Source organism: Brassica napus, chromosome A10, assembly GCF_020379485.1.
Source record: "Brassica napus cultivar Da-Ae chromosome A10, Da-Ae, whole genome shotgun sequence".
In the NCBI taxonomy this organism is placed as follows: domain Eukaryota; kingdom Viridiplantae; phylum Streptophyta; class Magnoliopsida; order Brassicales; family Brassicaceae; genus Brassica; species Brassica napus.
The window spans coordinates 14,262,985-14,284,544 of record NC_063443.1 but is presented as its reverse complement, the minus strand read 5'-3'; the positions used below and the strand labels follow the sequence as shown (position 1 = coordinate 14,284,544).

The 21,560-nt window shown below is 34.9% G+C and overlaps 4 protein-coding genes across 5 annotated transcripts; all 4 read right to left on the bottom strand.

The window, feature by feature from the left end:
• Positions 1-3: 3 nt before the first annotated feature.
• Positions 4-3,206, bottom strand: LOC106371838 (mitogen-activated protein kinase 16). 2 transcript variants are annotated; one of them, XM_013811942.3, is made up of 10 exons: positions 2,655-3,206; positions 2,147-2,555; positions 1,943-2,070; positions 1,795-1,854; positions 1,521-1,670; positions 1,288-1,443; positions 997-1,208; positions 811-915; positions 582-736; positions 4-498 (listed from the first exon to the last, which is right to left on the bottom strand). In XM_013811942.3, the coding sequence occupies exons 1-10, from the start codon at positions 2,676-2,678 to the stop codon at positions 209-211; spliced, it is 1,689 nt and encodes a 562-aa protein (XP_013667396.2). In that variant the 5' UTR covers positions 2,679-3,206; the 3' UTR covers positions 4-208. The 2 variants fall into 2 exon arrangements, with proteins under 2 accessions (XP_013667396.2, XP_013667397.2); XM_013811943.3 differs by having other exon boundaries at positions 4-495; positions 2,655-3,205.
• Positions 3,207-5,952: 2,746 nt separating this feature from the next.
• Positions 5,953-8,251, bottom strand: LOC125579238 (pentatricopeptide repeat-containing protein At5g19020, mitochondrial-like). The gene has a single exon (XM_048743154.1). The coding sequence runs from the start codon at positions 8,249-8,251 to the stop codon at positions 6,167-6,169; it is 2,085 nt and encodes a 694-aa protein (XP_048599111.1). The 3' UTR covers positions 5,953-6,166.
• Positions 8,252-8,354: 103 nt separating this feature from the next.
• LOC106369789 (uncharacterized protein At5g19025-like) lies at positions 8,355-10,594 on the bottom strand. Its single transcript, XM_048743155.1, has 2 exons — positions 9,645-10,594; positions 8,355-8,667 (listed from the first exon to the last, which is right to left on the bottom strand). The coding sequence occupies exons 1-2, from the start codon at positions 10,277-10,279 to the stop codon at positions 8,622-8,624; spliced, it is 681 nt and encodes a 226-aa protein (XP_048599112.1). The 5' UTR covers positions 10,280-10,594; the 3' UTR covers positions 8,355-8,621.
• Positions 10,595-18,620: 8,026 nt separating this feature from the next.
• On the bottom strand, positions 18,621-20,456 carry LOC106370472 (adenylate isopentenyltransferase 5, chloroplastic). The gene is made up of 2 exons (XM_013810477.3): positions 19,971-20,456; positions 18,621-19,844 (listed from the first exon to the last, which is right to left on the bottom strand). Exon 2 carries the CDS (start codon positions 19,824-19,826, stop codon positions 18,822-18,824), a length of 1,005 nt encoding a protein of 334 aa, XP_013665931.2. The 5' UTR covers positions 19,827-19,844; positions 19,971-20,456; the 3' UTR covers positions 18,621-18,821.
• Positions 20,457-21,560: the final 1,104 nt, after the last annotated feature.

Sequence of the window (21,560 nt, the reverse complement as noted above, 5' to 3'; positions counted from 1 at the left end):
AGATCCAATGAAATTTGTGGGATTAATCGAGACTTATTAAGAATTTGAAGGCAATATATATTGTTACAACGTCAAGGACAAAAGGTCATTTTAAGAACACAAAACAAATAACATGACAGGATCTGTAAGAACAATCTTTCTTTCTCTCTCTCTTCGCTCTACCTGAGACGTGTAGTAAAGTTTCTTCTTCCAGAGACAAAACATTAACTTAGTACCAGCGGCTCATTGCAGTATCTTGCGCTGCAGCGACTTTCTGAGGTATATACTGAGGGTTTTGTTTCAATCTACTTGAACCTTCTGCAGAATCGCAGTCTTCATCTCCTCTGCTGCTTTTGCAAGGTTGAGAACTTCTCTTTGGGTACTGAGCCACGCCAACCGGATTTCTCACCATCCTACGCTGCTGTTGTTCAAGAGCTTCAACTCCTGTGGCTGCACCGCAGTTGTTATAGCGTAACACTGACCCCACTACTTTTCCAGGCCTAGCTACTGCAGCACCTGCTTCATTTACAACATAGTAATGTTCAGAAACCACATAACTATATAAACAAAGAGAGAGAGAGAGAGACAGGAGAGTGTGAGACCTTGGATTGTTTGGGGGACGTTAACGGGAATTCGCTGCGCATTCCTGTGCGGTCTCTCATCTCTGATGCTACACTTGGAGAGTCCATCAGTGACTTCAATTGAACTCTGTTGTCCCCCCGCTCCATTCTTGTTATCGGAGTACAAAACGCAAGCCCTGCCAAAAACATAAGAACAGATAACTACTCAATGTACTGTTTCCAAAGAATCATCAAATGTTTAAGGCCATACCTAGGCAATGATGCGTGCTGCTGCCTCTCCGGGGGAGTATGAGAAGTACCATTCTTGTAGTGTTCCTCTAGGTAAGCAAACTGTTTCTTGAAATGTTCCACCGCACTGCAGAATTAAACAATGCCCATTATCAAGGACGAGTAAACAAGAGTACAGTTAGTTAATAAAGCAAGTAGGCCAAGTTACCTCGGGTACATAAAGTTGGTTGGCTCCGAACCATCCAAGTATTCTTTCAGCATCTTTGGGTGGTACTCAAGAGACTCTCTATATATGAGCTCTCTCACGTCCTCCTTTGTGACCCTCCGCCTCTCGAACTCGAATTCCAGCTTTGTTACTGGTTGAGCAGAGGGCTCTCGTTCAACCTTAGCTAAACCCTTGAAGTACGGATCCGCAAGGGCCTATAAAAACACACAATTTAAGTTAAATACAACCAAACTTACATCATAAGGAGGGTAAAGAACAAAATGAGTGAATCACCTCTTCAGCTGTAGGCCGGTCCTTGGGTTCAAAAGACAACATCTTTTCTAGAAGACGAAGGGCGAGAGGATCAGCATGTGGAAACTTGTGTGTAAAAGGAATAGGCTTCTTCTTCCTCATGCTGCTTAAGTATCTTCGAGCTTTCTCGTTCCTCACCTGTCACATGAAGCAATTCAGCTAAAGAAAAGAAACAATGAAGCAGTTCTAAGCACTGTGAAAAGAGACGCACTAACCCTTCCAATGGCTTCCGCAGATGGAGTTCCTAACATATCAGTCATCAGATCCAATTGATGAACCACATTTTTCCCGGGGAAAAGAGGTTTCCCTGTTAAAAGCTCTGCAAAGATGCACCCTATGCTCCATATATCTATCGCCGGTGTATACTGAACATAACCACATAATTACAGGAAAAAAAACATTACTAAAAAGAAACTACAATCTGCAGGAGAACTCTATAGTGACTACTATTAGATGAAACATTAGATGAAATTGCAAAATAATGATCACCTTGGAGAAAAATGATCCACACAGTTCTGGAGCTCGGTACCATCTAGTAGCTACATAGTCCTGTTGTCACAAAGCAATAGTACAAACGTTGGTTTCATGCCATAAAAAGAGTAATCTTATACAACTCAGGTGTTGGATTACTACTCACAGTCCAGAAAATAGCAGTTGGTGTATCATTGAATGCAACTCTCGCAAGTCCAAAATCACAAATCTTGAGTTTACAATCAGCATTAGCCAATATGTTTTTCGGTTTTAGATCCCTATGAAAAACATTAGCTGAAAAGGAAAAAAAAAACGAAGTTAAGAAAAGACCATTTAAAACTTATCATAACCTCTTAAGTGGAAGCTTAACCTGTGTGTATATACTTGAGGCCACGGAGAAGCTGATAAAGGAAAAACTGATAATGCTCAGGAGTCAAATCATCATTAGCCTTAATAACCTGATGCAGATCAGACTCCATGAGCTCGAAAACGACATAAATGTCTCTGAACTCTCTCCTCGAAGGCGGCAGCAAGATGTGTTTGATCTCAACGATATCCGGATGGCGCAGGAGCCTGAGGAGCTTGATCTCACGGAGAATGCGAGTTGCATCAGAGACGTGCTCGAAGATGTCGTTGATCTTCTTGATTGCGACTTTCTCTCCCGTGTGCGTGTCGTAGGCCGAGCAGACGACTCCGTAGCTTCCTTTGCCGATGACTTCCTCGATTCTGTACCTGGAGCCTTCACCGTACTCCGTGAAGAAATCTAGTTCCACTGATGACTGCAAGAACCATGATAAGGGAGTGTTACGGATCCTATTCAGATCTCAAATCTATAGTGTTATGTAAACTTGAGAAAGAAGAGAGAGTAAAGTTGGGACCTTTTTGCGTTGATCAGGCTGCATCTTCAGCTACAGAGCATCCACAATCACTTATGTCTGAAGAATCTTGCTTCCTTTAGACAAAGAGCTAACAACGCAATGTAGAAACAGAGCGGAGATTCAGACAAATCAGAACACTTCCGGAGACCAAAGGATCTGGGTGGAAACCTAATTTTTTTTATAAAAAAAATCGAAGCTTTTGCAATGAAATCGATTGATTAGAAGAAGAAAACCAGATGGGTAGTTTGAGAATGGGTTTCAGTGTTCCTTTGAGATGAAGAAAGAGGAGATTCTATCTTCTTTGAACAATCTCTGCTTCTGGAAACAGAGTAAAAAAAGGAGGCAGCTTTTCAAAAGCCGAGAAGCTTTTTTCGATTGTTATCTGAGCTGACAAGTTTCTTATTCGGATCTGAATCTCAATAAGCGAGCGAGGAGCAGAGCAAAGAGTGGTGAAGAAGAGATCTAAATTCTCTATATTGAAGAACAGAGCAAAGTATTAAATATGATTTTGATTTTTTTTTTGTTTTCCTTCTCTCTCTCTGTTGTAATTGAAAAAAGCAGATAAGTGGAGTCTGATTATCCTAGTGGAAAAGGTCTTATTTGCCCTCGGGTTTATGGGTACTTGCGTTTTTGGAGGAATAAATTAGCTTTGGATAATGTCCAAACTCCGAAGGGCGAATAAAAGTTTAGATATTTTGTATGAAAAACTATTGTTTTATCATCATCTTATTAATCGTTATCCCATGTGTTATGAGACTAATGATTCAACTGTTTAATTTATTACAATAATACTCCCTTCGTTTTTTAATATAAGTCGTTTTAGAGAAACTTTTTTGTTCCAAATTATATGTCGTTTTCGGTTTTCTATGTAAAATTTATTAATAGTTAATGTTGTATGACCAATGGTAATATATCTTCTATTTTTCTATTGATTGAATTGTGGTTAGGTAAATAATTAATGATGTTTTTGTTTAGAAAATATAAAAAGTTAATGATTTTCTTAATCTGCGTACATAGCAGTAAAACGACTTATATTAAAAAACGGAGGGAGTATTCGTTAATTTAATAGTAGTTTATACTCCTATGAATTTCTAGTTAACGGAGTTGGCCGAAGAGAAAATGTATTTTAGAATATAAGTATTAATGAATGAAAACATCTAAATTTTCAAAAACACCAATTTATTTAGACAAGTAAAATATGATGGATAAATAGAACAAATATAGCAGATCATTTAACTATTTATAGACAACATATGCGTCTTGTACATTATACTTAATAGAATTTGTACATGCAACAGCTACTACAAAATTCATTTTAAGCATGTATTTTCTATGTTTTTTTTTGCAGATTCTTGTTTTGAGTTTTTCTCTCATATCTATATTCTTAAAGTTGAAGTACACATTGAGATTGTTTGGCAATATGGATAGTAGTTAAAAAAATAGTATTGTTTGGAAACATGGATAGTAGTAAGTTAGAAAAAAAAATAATGGGTTTATGCTATTAACAATTGGAATTCCATTACATTATATTAAAAAATAATAGATCTATATTATTTGATATATAATATATTCAAATCAAAATAATAATTTAAAATTGATTTATATCAAAAATTCATTCAAATATATATATATATATATATATATATATATTCAAAATTTGATTTTTGCTAACATATTTTCTAATAACTATTATAAAAATATTTTCAATATATATAAGAAAAATACAATACAAAGTCCAATTTCAAACACCAAGTTAAATTATGGTTTTTATACTTCACATTAAATTTTAAAATATAATATATGTGATTATTTATATGATTGTACATATAAAATATTATTAATTATAAGAAAATTTATTTGATGGTACATATAAAATACGATTAATTATATGATAACACATATTTTGTAACCTATGAAGACACACATATATATATATATATATATATATATATATAAATAATAGTGATTAGGGGTGGGCGTTCGAGTTCATTTTCGGATCTTTTTGGGATTTTGTGTTCAGTTCAGATCTTTGAGGATTTGGTTCGGATTTGAATAACCAATTTAAATAGGTTTGGTTTAAATATTTGGATAGAGAATTAATAATTATTTAAGTATTTTTGGAATTTTGAGTATATCTTAACTATTTAAGATATTTATGTTTGATTATTTGTATATATTTTCAAGTATTTAAGCGAACTTAAAAGTTTACATCATATATATAAGTATTTAAGCGAACTTAGAAGTTTACATCATATTTTCAAGCATTTAAGCGAACTTAAAAGTTTACATCATATATTTAAGTATTTACGTTTGATTATTTGTATATATTTACATCATATATATTCTGGATGTTTTTATATATATTAAATCTAAAAATAATTAATATATATAAGTATATAAATCTATTTTGGATACCCAAAATACTTCGGTTCGGATCGGATTAGATTTCAATTCTTCAAATACCAAAATTTTGAATAATTCGGATATTTAATCAATTCCGGTTCAGATTTAGTACTACTTATTCGGATTGTGATCGGTTCAATTTTTCGAATTCGAGTTTTTTTACCAACCCTAAATAGTGACATAAAAATCAAATAGCATCATATTTTTTTAAAAAATACATCCGCACGGGCGTGCGGGTCAAAATCTAGTTATTATTAAATACATACATGTATATATAAGCCAAAAAAGTCTCACGCAGAAATATATAGTGTCAAACTAATTTAAATGATAGAGAGTCTTAATTTAATTATCTGAATAACACGTAGAATGGAAATATACGTTTCACATTATAAAATGCTATCTTCATAAACAAACCCAAAAGAAACCAAGAGGAGAACGAGGGGTCACGGAGAACCGTGGAAATGCTTCATCAGTCCATGTGCATCACATGCCTTTCATTATGATGTTATCATAAAATACCAAAAATTTGTTGAGTGATTATTATCATTCCTTTTCTTATGAACTTCTAATGATTATTTCTTTTCTGCAATAATAAAATGTAATCCATGGTCGTTTATCTATAGAGTTTTTTATGCAAAGATTAATGATTCACTGTTCATAAGGGCAAATCTTCAAATGCTGAAAGATTCAAATGAGTGTAGTTGATTTATTCATGATCAAACTGAGATAATCAGACTTGAACACACAGAAAAAGTCATTAATCAGTGCAGTTGTTTATTTATTCAGTTAACAATAGCTTCTTCTTTTTTGTCAACCAGTAATAGCTTACATTTTTTTCTTTTAAATGATAATATCAAATACTAAGAAAAATACCAAAGATCAAGAAAAAATTGCATGAAGAGAAAAAAACTTCCACACGCGATTTCGTTCGGACAGTAAAGAGCCAGCTCAGCTTAGGATGGACCCACAGAAACACAAGCTGACCAAAGTTCAAACGCGTTATCTAACTCATCTTCCAGTGGAATTCACGCGCTACTTATTCTCTTGTTTTTACTGAGGCCCATACAATAATAAGCCCACTAAAAGCCTAAAAATGTAAAAACAATCGATCACGCAACACCACTGAAGGCACGTGACCACTCAACATCACTAGTTCGCATCTCCTCTCTGACCAAAGCAACATCTTCCCATCTCCCCGCGTCTGCATAAACATTCGAAAGCAAAACTTTACACCCTTCATGAGATGGCTCGATCGCCGCCAGCTCAGCAGCCGCCATCTCAGCCACCTCAACGTTCCGGTGAATCCGTGAAGCCGATAACAAGATCCCCCATATGATCACATCAGCCTTCACAGGCATCTTCTTGATCATATCTATAGCCTCTTCCAACCTTCCCGCTTTCCCCAACAAATCAACCATACATCCATAATGCTTGATGTCTGGCTCAATCCCGTGAACTTCCTTCATGCTGTCGAAATACGTTTTACCTAACTCCACAAGCCCCGCGTGGCAGCATGCGCTCAAGACACCGACAAAAGTGATGCTGTTCGGTTTTATGGGGAGAGATTGGAGTTCGGAGTAGAGATCAAGCGCTAGTTTCGCATGGCCATGCGTCGCTGAACCGCAGATGATAGCGTTCCAGGGAGAGATTGATGAGGAATATATGTTCTTTGTTTGGCGGAAAACGTTTAGAGCGGTTTCGATGCTTCCACATTTAGCGTACATGTCGATCACAGCAGCGGTTAGATTGTCGTTGGGAGGGATTGAGCTGCGGTTTAGATACTCGTGCGCTCTGATCCCTTCTTCCAACGATCCTAGCGACGAAATTGCGGAGAAAACACTCACCATTGTGATTGCATCTGGTTTTAATCGGCTACTACTGATCATTTCGTTAAAGAGATGTAGAGCTAAATGAGGAGAAAGGCTCTGCGCGTAACCTGATATCATAGCGTTCCATGAGAAGATATCTTTCTCTCGAGTCTGATCAAACACTTCCCTTGCCTCCTCAACCATTCCGTTCTTCACAAACCCTGCAATCAACGCGTTTCTCGACGCAATGTGGTCTTTTACGCTCGCTTCAAACTGTCGAAGAGCGAGTTTCATGTTACTAGAGACGGCGTAGAAATGTATGATCGTTGCTTGTATGAAATCATAACAATCCAAACCGGTCTTCACTATGGTGCAGTGAAGCTGCAAACCGTTGAAACTCCCTGATGATCGAGCTGAAGCGGAAAGAAGGTCCACCATCATGACCTCACTAGGTTTCATTCCACGTCGCAGCATCTCCTTGTAGAAAACAAGAGCTTCCTCAAGCTGATTCTTTCGAAGACACCCATCAATCATCGTACCCCACGACACAATATCTTTCTCACTAATCTGATCAAACAGCTCCTTAGCCTGTTCCACAAGTCCAGCTTTCGAGTACCCGTTTAACATCACGTTCCAAGTGACTAAATTTCTCTCAGGCATTCCATCGAACAGCTTCCGAGCATCCTCCAAACACGAGCAGACACAGTACATATGCAGCAAATTCGTCGAAACAAAGACTCTACCATCAAAGTTCAACCTAATTGCTAAGCTATGCAACATCCTGCAATCCCAAACCCCACCCAAATGCGAACAAGCGGATACAACAGTAGCTAACGTCACTTCGTTTAGCACAACTCCATAACTTCTCATCTCTCTGAAAAGCTCCATCGCTTCACTCCACCGATCGTTTTGCGCGTACCCTTTAATCAAAGTAGTGAACGAGACGCAGCTTCTCTCAGGCATTACGTCGAACAGCTTCAGCGCGTCCCCGAGTCGACGAGATCGAACATACCCATCGATCATGATATTAAACGAAGCAGAGTCAATCTTCGCGTGGGACTGGAACACAGATTCAGCTTCGGACAAGACACGGCATTTAGCGTACATGTTGAGGACGCTGTTGCAGATGAACCCGTTGGAGTCGTAACCGGATTTCAAGACTCGGCAATGGATTTGTCGGCCGTAAGTGACGTCTTTGTTGGTGGCACATGATCCGAGAGCTGAGATGAGAGCTCGCTCAGTGTTGGGACTCTCCTCGCCGAAGTGGGTCGGAGTCGGAGCCGACGTGGATGGCTGTTGATGCGTTTGAGTGATGAAACATCTCGCCTGCTGAGGAGAAGAGACCCGACAGCGACGAGACCAGAGAAAGCGATTTGATTTGATCATAAGAGACCATCAGAGAGCAAAAATGCGAAACAATAAAAAGCTTGAGTCTTTATAGTTCACACTTCTTTTGCATATGTAAGTACTTGCGGTTTGGTCGGAAAAAGAAAATAAAACATTATTTTATGTATTTGATTTTTGATAACATTGAATTTTTCATAGTACATATAAGTTATACAAGTGTTCAAAGAAGGCATTTAAAGTTTTAGGGATTAACTCTATAGGAAATGGAAAATTTTCAATACTTTTATGTTTTCCTCATAATCCTAAATGAATGTGTAATCTGAGAGGAAGAACCTGCAAATTGCAAATGTGTAATTTGCAACAACTTTTAATGTGATAATCTGTAAGTATAGTTTGGAGATTTTCCAGGTCAGTGATTGTCTACACACCCCTTTACAGCTAACTTTGCCGGCAATCTGCAGAGAATAGAGCACATGAAACGATTAAGACAGATCAAAACAAACCAAATACGTGCAAACAAAAGTAAAATACAAAACATAAGATTCAAAATCATATATTAATCACAGTGAATAAAAATGGAATACTAAAGCTTTAAGCAAAGCACCAACAAATTATAATAAAAAGTATTTGTTACAATAAAAATCTGAATGATTCCTCTATGGTAAGGCTATAAGCTTGTGGAAACTTCTCAGAGAAAATACATGTTCATGGCAAATTGTGAAAAAAAACTCCTTCGCAGTTGACTCACACCTTACTCCATACTCTAAATCTGATCCTAAATTTAAACCTTTTTGGCATCTCTTCATCCAAATATTACTCAGAAGATGATGAACTTATGCAACTACTCAAAGAAAAGTCAAACCGGGAGAAATTTCGAATCACCAACTGGTAGATGATGCACATGTTCGATCGTTAACTCATTTTCAACCAATATTACTGTATGGTGATGTATAGGCCACCAGACAAAACATTACATCAAACAACTATAACCATGTTCGACTGTTTCCCTTTCAATTCTCAAGTGGAAAATTCAATCTAAAAAAAAAATCTAAAGCACAAGGGTAAAAACCATAATCACTAAACTACTGATCTATCCATAAATTCATCACTACAACTGGATCAAGCAGCATAAACCTACAAATTCACTAGTCAAGAGGCATGTTCACTAGAAACTATCAATCATCTTAGATTCGTAGCAAATGGGAATAAATAAAACGATATTTTTACTAGTAATTGGTCTTGAAACTGATCAATAGCACCAAATAAACATACAAATTCACTAGTCACCAAGTTTCAAGCGATCAATGTGGCCAAAATTTCAAACACAATGCAAGAACAGAACACATTAAAATGGTAATGCAAGAAAACAACACAAAGTCCAAACACAATGCAAGAACATAACACATTACAAAAGTCTTAAGTTTTGACTTACTTTTTATGACGGCGGCTTCTCTTAGGCCCCCGCCCTTCAAGCTTAGCAACAGGGCAACCACACCTTGACCGGAAAAGCAAAACAGCTCGACCATTAACCGGAGCCATCTTCCTAAGCTCAGCTCTCAAACACTCGTAATCAGGATTACTCTCGCTCCCTCCTTTCCACGGCAACCGATCAATCTCCTTCCCCGATCCCGCCCTAACACTCTCCTCCGTCTGCAGCTGCAAATCAAACTCCATAGCCTTCTTCAGCCCTTTGCATTTAGGGTTACGGCACCTCCTCGACCTCGAGCCGCAGCACAGGTCGAGGAACGCGACTGAGGCAGCGAAGAAGACCGCGAACACGAACAAGAACGACGCCAGAGAGATTCCGTCGTGATCTTCATCGTCGGGATCGTGGTCGTGATCGGAGAAGAGGAGGATCAGAGGGAGAGGGAGAGAGGAGAGAGAGAGGGCGATCGATGGGAAATGAGAGGAGAGGAGGGACAAGGAGTGGATTAGGTATGAGAAGTAGGAGGAGATGAGGAATGCGCCGGAGAAGAGGACGAGGATTAGGATTAGGAGGTCGAGAGTTGCCGACGGGGAATGCTTGCAGGGGTGGAGGGATGATGAGGAGGAGGAGGAAGGGGGCATGCTTGCGGAGACAAGGAGTAGGAGGAGGAAGACGGTGGACGGTTTGTCACGTCAATGCCTCCTTTACATATAAAGTAAGTCTCTGTGTATGTATAGATTTTCTCAATCAAATTAAATTTTGTACTATTAATAATACTAGGAAAATAATGCAAGTCACGAGAGAAGTTTAGTTACTTATTTGATTTAAAGAAAAAAAACATTTTGCAAGAAAAACTATTCTTTCTTTTTAAGACAAGAACTAGATTAAAGTGGCCGACACTACTCTCGACCGAATTTTGACAAAACTCAAAAAGAATAAAGTGAACACATTAACACAGAAGAATTCGTTTTTCATATATATAGTGAACATGAATTGATAAAAGGAACAGATGTTAGATCCACACTGTTGGCTCAAATGAAATATAGGTTCATGTGAATGATAAGGTGGAGAGTTGGTCGTGGGCCATTGATAGTATGGCTAGTTTAAAAATCCCACGTGTTTTTTTATTCGAAGCTGAAGAAAACTACTTGGTTAATAATATGGTGACTAGGCCTCGGGCTTGGCCTTCCTTAAGATATCAGCCAGGTTTGCTTTGTTAGAGATAATATCTCTTTTTGGAGGCTGGTGCTTGACTCTATAGATTGTAACCTTTGAACATTCTTAATTGCGGAGCGTTACAAGGGAGGATAGAAGATTAATCTTAAATTGCTTCATGTTATCCTTTCGGCTCAATGAACTGTTCATTTCGGAAAATAGTATTGCCACGTCTAGTAGCCTTGATTGTTTTTGATCCTTGCTATTTGTTTTTGGAACGAGTAGTGGCCTTGTTTTTTTTTGTCCGCACCAAACTTATCTGCTTTGATACCACAAGTCGTGGTCTGAATCAAAAGCCAAGATAGATGATGGGAAATTAGATATGCTTATGATATCATCAAGTGGTCGACATCAAAAGCAATGGAAGCTTTAATACCATTGCTTTGCCACTGTCATTAGCTTTAAGTGTAACCATTGATTTGCATAACAGCTTTCTGCTTTCCCACTTCTCTTTCGTGCCGACCTCCTCAACTTCATTCTCGTTCACGATTGAACATTTCCACAAATTTAATAATGAACTTCCGATATTTTCACTCAATATAGCTCGCTTGTTTAACTTGGGCCTAAAAATTCGACCCATTAATATAATCCGTTAGGCTTCCTTCGAGTCAAATAATCTGGCCCTAATGAAGTATTGAATTGCTACTCATGTTTAAGATGAAAACAAAATAATATAGTAGAGTAGCTACACTTTGTTTTATGAGTAGCTCATCAACTGCACCAGCACAAAGTATCAAATTATATTAATCTTGATGTCTTTCAGTTTAAGAAATGTTTTGTTTAATATAGTCTGAGTGTATAAAAAATACTATTGTTGGGTTTAGTTTTTTATATAAACTACTATTTAGTCCTATATTACTAAATTTATCTTCGTATTCATTTACATTATACTTATATATATTAGTTTATAAAATACATGATCACGTGGATTTTTTGTTGCTCCTGATCAAGAGGATTGTATCTGAGATTTATGGAATAATAAAAAAATTAGGTTAATTTAGTAAAAGGCTTTTTAACAATTTAAAGACCATGCGATCTATATAATAAAGTAGCTTAAAAAAAATTGAATCCAAAACAAATATTCTATCTAACTGTGTTCATAACCGGTCCTGGTGATCACCAGTTTTGTAATTTACATCACGAGTAAGGCAGTTAAAAGAAAAATATCACTTAGTCTTTTGGAAGTCACTACATACTAAAGCATTTTCAATGTTATCATGGAGTTAGTATAACATCAAACTAATCCACTCCAAAATATGTATATCAACATATTTTCCAACTTTAATAACAGTGACTACTGTATGTTTAACGGCTAAGGTATAACTATATATTTAATAGATCGTTAATGCATCTCTAGATTGAATTGTTCTCAATATTCTCTGTCAAAAAAATTCTTGAAATGATTAAAAACTAAGATTCGTATTACTATTTTAGCTGTCCTAATTGGTAATATTTTATAAAAATTACCAGATAAGTGTATACTTCCACCAATACCAAATGAGAATAAAGATTTAGAAACTTCTCCAATGAACATAATTAATCATTGTCCATAACTTTGTCTTAAAATTTCAAAGGTGATGAGACTAAACCGACTAATGCATGTATATTTCCATATAACACTTTTGTGTCAATTATTCTTCGATTATATAAATTATAGCTTTGATGACTGATATGAAAGTACATAGAAGTGGAACATACTTTACTTGGCCTAAACAAAACTATGTTAGCCAAATCACACGGATTCACTTTGAGAAAACGAAAATAATTCAAGAATGCCCACTGATATTGAGTTGTTATTCTTTGACAACACGCACTGATGCAGAGCTGTAAGATAAATAAAGTAATAATTGAAATGGAAAACTATTATGTTATGAAGAACAGTTGTGGCTCGAATACATTTAACGTGAAGATAGAGCTAATAATAGCGATATTCCAGAGTTTTAAGCAACTTGCCTAATGGGAATAGTTTTTGACATCCATCGCACTTTTAGTCCAATAAATTTAAGATATTTATACTCTCCAACAAACGCAATTTAGTTATGAAAAATGACAAATATAATCTTTTTGTCTAATGTCTACTAGTAGAGCAATTATGCGTTCACGCGTATTGGTAGACTCTATCTATTGAGTTCATTGCAAAAAAAAGTTATACTATGCCAATAAATTGTACATGTTCACCAAACCAAAACCGAGTTATTTTTAAAATGTTAAATTTATTTAATCAAAAAATCGTTTATATAATGTATGTAATTTTAAAGTGGAAAATCAGGATTCAAAATCCAGAAACAATTGCATCAATCCAATTAATCATTGCATCATCGGACTTACTGCACCTTCTTATTCAAGATTTTCAGTATTTTCACCGAGCCACCAGAACAAACACCAATGCAAACAAAAAAAAAGCGGTGAAACTCAGAAAAGAAAGACAACAGTTAGAAAATTGGTTGTGACATCATGTGGTAAACCATTAAACACTACTGGGCTAAAATAAACAATATATCAAATATTCAAAAATAATAATATTTTGTAACATTAGAAAAAATAACTCGACGTAAATATTCCAATACCCATATATATAATTCACACGACTACTAACTAATCCTTTCAATTTTTTTTTTGTAACAAACTAATCCTTTTAAATAAGCCAAGAAAACATAAGGTATATGGAACTCCTCCTCAGTTTTCTTGTTCTGGAGAAGAAAAAGATGGAGAAGCGGTGTGTGGCGGTGGGTAGTGCATACAAGAATTTTCTTCTTTTATATTAGAGCATAATTAATAGGAGTTTTTAAGATATGATTTTTAATGGAATATAAGAAACTGTCTTTTAATTTTTAATTGAAAAAATAAGACTTCACTTTTAAATATCTTATTTAAAAATCGATTTTTAATTTTTTTATTTAAAATTTAAGAGACGGTTTGTTATATTCCGGTAAACATGATTCCTATAGGTGCTCCGATCAGTTGATAGCTGCTTTGTTCCATGCTCTTAGTTTCTTCTAAATATGAAAATACTAGGGGTCGGCCCGCCCTACGGGCGGGATTTTATTTGAATATATATTAATTTTATAAATTATTTTAAAAATACTCTAAAACTAAAATGACTCTACAAAATAGATAAATAATAAATATAGATCATATTGCTTTTTTAAAAATACTCTAAAACTAAAAGGACTTTACAAAATAGACAAATAATAAATATAGATCATATTGATTTTTTTTTAAATACTCTATAACTAAAATGACTCTACAAAATAGACAAATAATAAATATAGATCATATTGATTTTTTTAATAGAGATTTTCTGTCTGAGTTTAAAGTGAGGTAACATTCGCTATCTTCTATTTTATAGAGAATACAAAATTAGCAGAAAATCAGAAAAATTAATGATTTATATTTATTTTTATTGCTGTTATTTCACTTTAATATTATAAAATAAAATCTAAGGTATGAATGAAAATACTCTATTTATTTATAGAATTTCAAATTTTATTTCTTTACACTAATTAGTTTTTACATACTAATAAATTAATTCACCTTCTAGCTAAATCAATTGAAAATTATAATACGGGTTAGCCCGTAGGACAGGTAGGTAAATAATTGTATATATATATATAATTTAAAATTTTATTGGATATTTACAAATATAAAGTAATAACTCAGAAGCATCTCAACGCATGTTCGGAGTCTCCTAAAAAAAAATGTTCTCGGCAATCAGTCCATCTGCTCTAACCCTGTCCAGACTTGAAGGCCCACAGAGGTCAGAGCTGTTGATGCAACCAAGACATGAAAGTAACTTATCCCCATTAGGAACTATAACAGCTTCGCCACTCAAACGTAGTGCACCAGAATCTCAACTCCAGCTTGACGCTCTGTTCTGTCTCGGGCCTTCTTCTATGAGATTCCTCTCTGTCTAAGCAGCCTCCCTCTTCCTGTTTCTGTCTCTCACTCTCACTGATATCTAATGCTTTTTTGGAGTAATGCTTAATAGCAGTTTTTCGAGTCCGTGTACGCAGCATTATCCATCTCTTTATCCTTGAAACCTTTCTGCTTCCTCTCCTTCTGTTTTCCAAACTCCGGTTCCAGTTCTGTTTCTTCTCTACCTCAGGCTCTTTCACAACTATCTCATCCTCCTGAGCCTCAGCTTTATCATCCTCCTGAGTCATGAACTGAACGTTGCACAAAATATGAAGAGCTTGCATCATCCTCTAGTCTTTTTTTACCAAGGATCAAGAAGTTGCTGGTTAAGATAGATTTTGTTTATTGTTCAAAAGTAATACAACACTGAAGAATTATTCTAATTGTGTTGGGTCTATACTATAATTTTAGCGATCAAACCTATGCCTTATAAAACACAATTGGAATAAGGTTTCTATTAATTCACAAAGACTATACCTTTCCCATCTCTAGATGAACAGCATGACGATTTGATCTTGACAGCAGGACGATTTTTGATCTAAGAGATTTCTTCATCGTCAATCTCCATGGCGGTGGAGTAATGCTTGATGGCAGTTTCAAAGTCCTTTTTCACGGCATTCCCCATCTCCTTGTCTACACCCATAAGCTTGAAACCGTGCTTCATGTTTCTTTGCTTCCCAGAAAGGCGAACCTCGACAGTGGAGGTACAACAGGCAGCCTCCAAAACAGCGAGGACAACAGCAGAGTTAGCCTTTTTGGAAAGTTTAGAAAGCTGGTGATTGAAAAGATTGAACTGGTGATTTTGTGGGGATAGAACATGCTCTTTTATAGTCGAAGATTCACAGAAAAGAAGTAATGAGGATGCATTCAATGAGGAATCGTGACAGGTTTTGCAAGCTATAGTTAATGTCTACGTTAAAGACAACTCTTCGATTGAGTCTCATTCCGTAACGCCTCCATTTGTCGTGGCCGGTAAGATGATCAGACTGTTTCTTCGACGGTGAGAAGCTTTGATTGTGTAGAAGGAGTTACCTAGAGAAGAATTTTTAATTATTAGAAAAGCCGATGTTATGTTCTATCCAGGCCCGAACCTATTACCAGTTTATCACAAATGGAAGCCCAGCAAAAACACACACAAATCACAAAATTTTGCAAAACGAAAAAAGAACTCGGAACCTCTTCTAGTTAAAACACGTGTCAGCACCTCCTTTCACTATTTACTGACGTGGCAAGAGGAGAAGAGAGTTGAGTTCTTCTTTATAGTATAAGATAATGGTTTATCATGGACATAAACTGATGATGTACATTTATTTCTAATTTGTTAACAAATGACGCAATTGAAAATTCCTCTTCGTCTTATCCAGCATATGATATGAAGTTCATCGGAACAAAGACACTTTATTATATATGAGTAATAATCACTTCACAGCCGTTTGATTGAATTATTTAACCACATGATGTCACAACTATGGGACCCAATACATATCGGACGGCAATCCGCCGTCAAAAAGGTAGGGTCCATGTCCAACAAGACTCTTTGTTCTTTTGTCCGTTGGATCCTTATTCTTTTTTTGGGCAAAACCGCGTTGACCAGCGACCTCTTCTTTGTCTTAACTGACTATCCACCGTATAATCGTACAGTATTCCGCACCACATCCTAGCTAAGTACTAGTATACCGGAACAAAAGGAGAACCTGTCAACATCCGCCCCGCGCGTGCACTTCAGGTCCCTCAAAACTGATTCCGTTTAACCGTAACACACACACTTATGTAATAAAAGATCATCTTCTCCGACAAAGACCGATATAACCACGTGGCATTGTCATAGCTTTAGACCTTTCCAACAATCTCGCCACGTGGCATTATAATAGTCCTTTTTCCCCACCATATTTATTGCTTCATTTCCTGTTTTATGGCTATGAATGTACAGCAGGGGAAACGCAGGAGAGATGCAGGAGAATTAAAAATGCAGAGAGAACTGCAATTTATACCCATTCACAAATAAAATTGCAGAACAAAAAGAAATAATAAAAAATTAATGTACTGCATCCAGACCAAAATTGTGTTGCTTTTTTGTACTGCAACTAAAACAGGGAGGAGAAAGGCTGTCGATATGCAGTTGTCCAATAGGCTTTGTAGATTTTTTTTTTTTGAAAAGAGCTTTCTAAGATTTTTTTTGTCAAAAGCATTTGCAACTTTTTTTTGTTAACGTTATAAAGATTCAAACAAGCATTTGCAACTTTATTAAATCTATTATCTATAAATAGTATAAGATTTTATTTCTTTTGATTTAAAACAAATTAAAATTTTTACTTATTCTCTAAATATATATTATAACACATACATGCATTTTATGGCTAGAGGGAGTGGATGATAGGCAGGTGACCTACGGTTGTGTAGCATTTTTTTTTTCTTTTTTCTTTTTTTTTAGTCAATTATCTATAAGTGATATAATAATTTATTTATTTTGATTAAATTAAATTAAATCTATATTCGGTAATACTAAGTAAAAAGTTCACTTGTTCTCTAAAGATATATTATAACATATGCATGTATTTTCATATTTTATTTAATTAATTTTTTATTTTAATAAAAGCAATATTTTTATATTATTTTTAATTAATTATTTTATATTTTTAATTGTTTCATATATCTACATCAACTAAAAATAATTCAAAAATCTAAAGTATGCTTTTAGATAGTTTTTTTTTTCAGCACGCTTTTAGTTAGGTTTTCAACGAATTATAAATAATAATGATTAATTTACAGTTTAAAATTAATAATATTTAATAAATTGTACAATTCAGAATTTTTTTTAATATTTTGGATAAAAACTATTCGAGTAATTCGGTCCTCTAGGATATTTTAGATAATTTAAAATACTTTAGGAAAAATATTCGAGTATTTTGAACTTTTTTCTATAGTTCGGTGTAAAGTAATATGTTTAGAATATTTGGTATTTCTAATACTAAATATTATAATTATTTTGGTTCGGTTTCATTTTTTTGGCTAAGAAATAGAGGAACCATTCGGTTATTTTTGAACTTTAGTTTTGGGTTTGTTATTTCGGTTTGGTTCTGGTTCGGTTCTCTGTTCTCAGTTTTTATACACATGCTTAATTAATTCTATAGTTGAAACAACTGGTAATAAAGAACCGAAAACTTAAATAAAAATACAAAAAATAAGAGCAAAACAAGAATACTCTTTATAATTTTTGTAATTGTGATAAATTTTCATGTAATTTACAATTTTACTATATTTATTAGAATGATGATATTTTGTCAAATTATATTTATTACTTATTTATAATAAATTGTACTTTGTTGAGATATTTAACTTTTATTGAAAAATTCAATATGTATTTAATTACGATAATTTATTAAAGGGCAATTGTCAATAATAGTACCTTTTGAAGTTTATGTCTCAAAAATAGCACTAGAAGGAGAAAGTCACAAAAATGACATTCATTAAAGGGTAAAATATCTCTAATACCATTGGTTTGAAATTAAATAAACAAATAAAAATAAATAAATAAAAATAAAATAAAAATAATAAAAATAAAAGAAATTTTTTTTATAGTTTCAGATTATATGTTTTCAGATTCGAAATTTTTATATTTTTTTTTTGAAATTTTTTTTTTGAAATTTGTTTTTATTTTTTTTTTCAAATTTTCTTTTTATAATTTAAAAATACTTTTTAAAACTGTTTTAAAAATTTTTATTTTTATTTTTTATTTTTTATAAAATTTTAAACCTAATTCCAAAACCCCACCCCTTAACTCTAAACCCTAAGGTTTGGATTAATTAACCCAAGAGGTATAAGTGTATATTTACCTCTTTAATGAAATCTATTTTTGTGAATTTGAGCCTTGAGTGCTACTTTGGGAACAAAAACTTGGTTTGGTGTTATCCTAGTCTTTTTCTCTTTATTAAATTAGTTTGATCTGCATTTGTTCTGCTTGATCTGCATGATCTGCATTTGTTCTGCATGATCTGCATTTTGTGTTTGATCTGCGTTTATTTGATCTGCGTTCCATTCGAAGCCTATATTTTTTTACCGCGAAATCGCTGCCACGGCGGCTGGAAGCGGCGGAACGGCGGAGATCTCCGGTAGTAGAATATCGGCCCCTTCCAAATGGTGATCGTCGCTGTAATTAAGAAACCTGTCGACGGCGAGTGCGCTAGGTCGAGCCACCATGCTCTCCCAAGCCTCGTCGGCTTCTTCTCCTCGCCGGAGGAAAACCTCCGTCGCATCCACACGGTGCATGTTCCACTTCCACTGCTTGTAAAGCCTCTTAATCTTCTGATATTGCCGACATGCAAGCAAACAGTTGTTCTCCTTGATTTTCTTGATCGCCGTCTCAAGAAGCTTCCCCGTCACCTCCGCCGGATAATCACGCTTCTCCGCTCGGAGAAACTCGTCCAGCTCTGGAACTGCGATCGCACGGCGTATTCCAGAGGAGTAATCTGATGAAGAGGGATCGAAGATGCGGCGAACCTCGTCGACGAGTCCCATCTCGACCATCTTATCTACCCGGTCCGAGACAAACGAGTTCAAAACCGGTCTGTCAACATCAACCCACAAGAAGCAACATTTGTACCTTAACCGGAAGTCAACGCAATTGTTGACCAATGCCTCGATGTAAGAATTAGAACCGCCGGCTATGATCGGGACACGGTCTCTCTCTACGATTGACTTAACTGCTCTGAGTGCTTCACGCTGGTAATCCTCCGCCGTGAAATCCTCATGAGTGTTTTCCACGGTGCCGAGGAGGTGGTGAGGAACGCCAAGGCTTTCCTCTGGAGTGACTTTGTTGGTGACGATGTCTAGACCTTTATAGACTTGGATCTTGTCAGAGTTTACGATCTCGGCCGGAAAACGAGTTGCAAGGTCGATGGCAAGACGAGATTTGCCGGTTCCGGTGGCTCCCATGACGAAAACAACCTTGTCTTTGGGCCGGAAAAACGGAACGTCGACCATGTTTAAACCGGCGGATATCCCTTGGAAATTCAACATTGGTTGAATCATTTGTCTTAGATTCGTCATGCATGGCTTCATTCTTATAAAAACTTCACCCTGTTGGATTAATTATATAATTAATATTTTTTAAGACAGATCTAACTAAAAGCATAATAACATGCAATAGATTCGTTTGAGGTCAAAGAGTGAGAGACACCGTCTCCCTCGGTTAATACTACTCACCTTGAAGTGGCTTGTGTCCCGGAGCACTGTCTCTTCCCTGTCGATCTCTAATTTATTAAGAAATGGAAATAACGTAAGATTTCTTGAATATCAAAAAATGAAAATGTGAGGAGAAGGCAAGTTTCTAAGCTCAGGTGTGGTAGTATAATATTCTCTCAAGTCTCAGCAGTGAAACTATCTTGTTGCTCTCAACGAGCATATGTTGTAGAGGAAAGATCGGGAGCTTGGAATTTATAGCGCCTGGAGGTGGACATGATGTTCATTTTGTTTATAGTAGTATTTTACAGATACTTGTGCAGTGACACGTGTCGTTAAATGATAGATATATTATATCACATCTCCAGTAAGAATCATCAAGTGTGATTGGTTTTTTTTGTCATTGGTTCTGTCACCAAATTAGTTCAACACAGAAACAGGGAGAACAATATTAGAGGTACGGAATTTTAGTGACATTATATTGCCTAGTGTTCTAAAAATCATAGTGCTTAAATATCTGAATTATTGGGAGTTCTTAGAGCATTTCCAAAAGAAACTTTATAACTCCAAATATAGAGTTTTTTGCTCTCCAAAAACAAACTTCAAAACTTTAAATTTGAAGTTTTGAAGAGTGAAACTCCAAATATAGAGTTTCACTTTTCAAAACTTCAAATTTTAAGTTTCATCTTTTTATTTGCATTTTAGTCCTTACAATTATAGATCATATTTATAATTCTTAAATATTTCTTTGTTTATTGTTTTAATCCTTAAAACTTTTATATCTCATAAATATTTTAAATTTGTTTTATAAATTTAAGTTTTACACATGAAATTAAATAAAAAATTAAAACAAGATTTATAATATTTTAAAACTAGAATTAAACAACAAGAATATTACAAAAACCCATAATAAAAACGTATTTAAAAGACACATGAAGACATAATTATTACTCAAATTCAAATATTATAACAACATTAATAGTCTGGTAAATTTGCTCCAAACCCTCCCAAATCTCCAAAATATTGCCCAAAAAAAATTTGTGTAACCGAAGATGATTGTTGTTGTTGCTCTTGACGCCTTTTTCGTACGATTCTTTCTTGTTCAGATCGAATGTATTCACGAATATTAACATCATCGATATAAGCTAAGTTTTTTAGCAATATTTTATTTTCCTCTTTTACTTCTTTAAAAGCTAATTTTTTTTACTTCATTTTGCAGTCGTAATTCAATCATCTCATGACATTTTTTCCTGCTTGTTGTACTTTCGTTTAAAAGATCAAGGATTTTTTTGTTTGATGATATCAAACTATCAGCGGGTATATTATGAGGATATCCTATTTCAATAATTTTTTGCTCGTAATCTACAAATAAAAAATAAAGAGAATCATTTCTTACTTCGAAATGCACTAGTTGATCATATATGGGAGCATTATGAAAATAATTTTATGGAATAATGTAGTATTTGCTTGCAGTTTAATATTTAATTATGTACTTTTATTTATAATTTTATATTTTAATGTAAGATTTTTTTAATTAATATTTTTGTAATATTTATATATATGTACTAGTTATTTATAGAAGTTTTATGAATTTACATTAACTATTGCAAATAT

Bases quoted from the DNA above. Each gene is read 5' to 3' on its own strand.
- LOC125579238 (XM_048743154.1), bottom strand. From the start codon at position 8,251: ATGATCAAATCAAATCGCTTTCTCTGGTCTCGTCGCTGTCGGGTCTCT.
- LOC106369789 (XM_048743155.1), bottom strand. From the start codon at position 10,279: ATGCCCCCTTCCTCCTCCTCCTCATCATCCCTCCACCCCTGCAAGCAT. The intron at 8,668-9,644 runs GTAAGTCAAAAC...TATTCTCTGCAG, and splicing joins AGAAGCCGCCGTCATAAAAA to ATTGCCGGCAAAGTTAGCTG.
- LOC106371838 (XM_013811942.3), bottom strand. From the start codon at position 2,678: ATGCAGCCTGATCAACGCAAAAAG. The intron at 2,556-2,654 runs GTCCCAACTTTA...TGGTTCTTGCAG, and splicing joins AGCCTGATCAACGCAAAAAG to TCATCAGTGGAACTAGATTT. The intron at 1,855-1,942 runs GTGAGTAGTAAT...TTGTGACAACAG, and splicing joins CAACTGCTATTTTCTGGACT to GACTATGTAGCTACTAGATG.
- LOC106370472 (XM_013810477.3), bottom strand. From the start codon at position 19,826: ATGAAGCCATGCATGACGAATCTAAGACAAATGATTCAACCAATGTTG.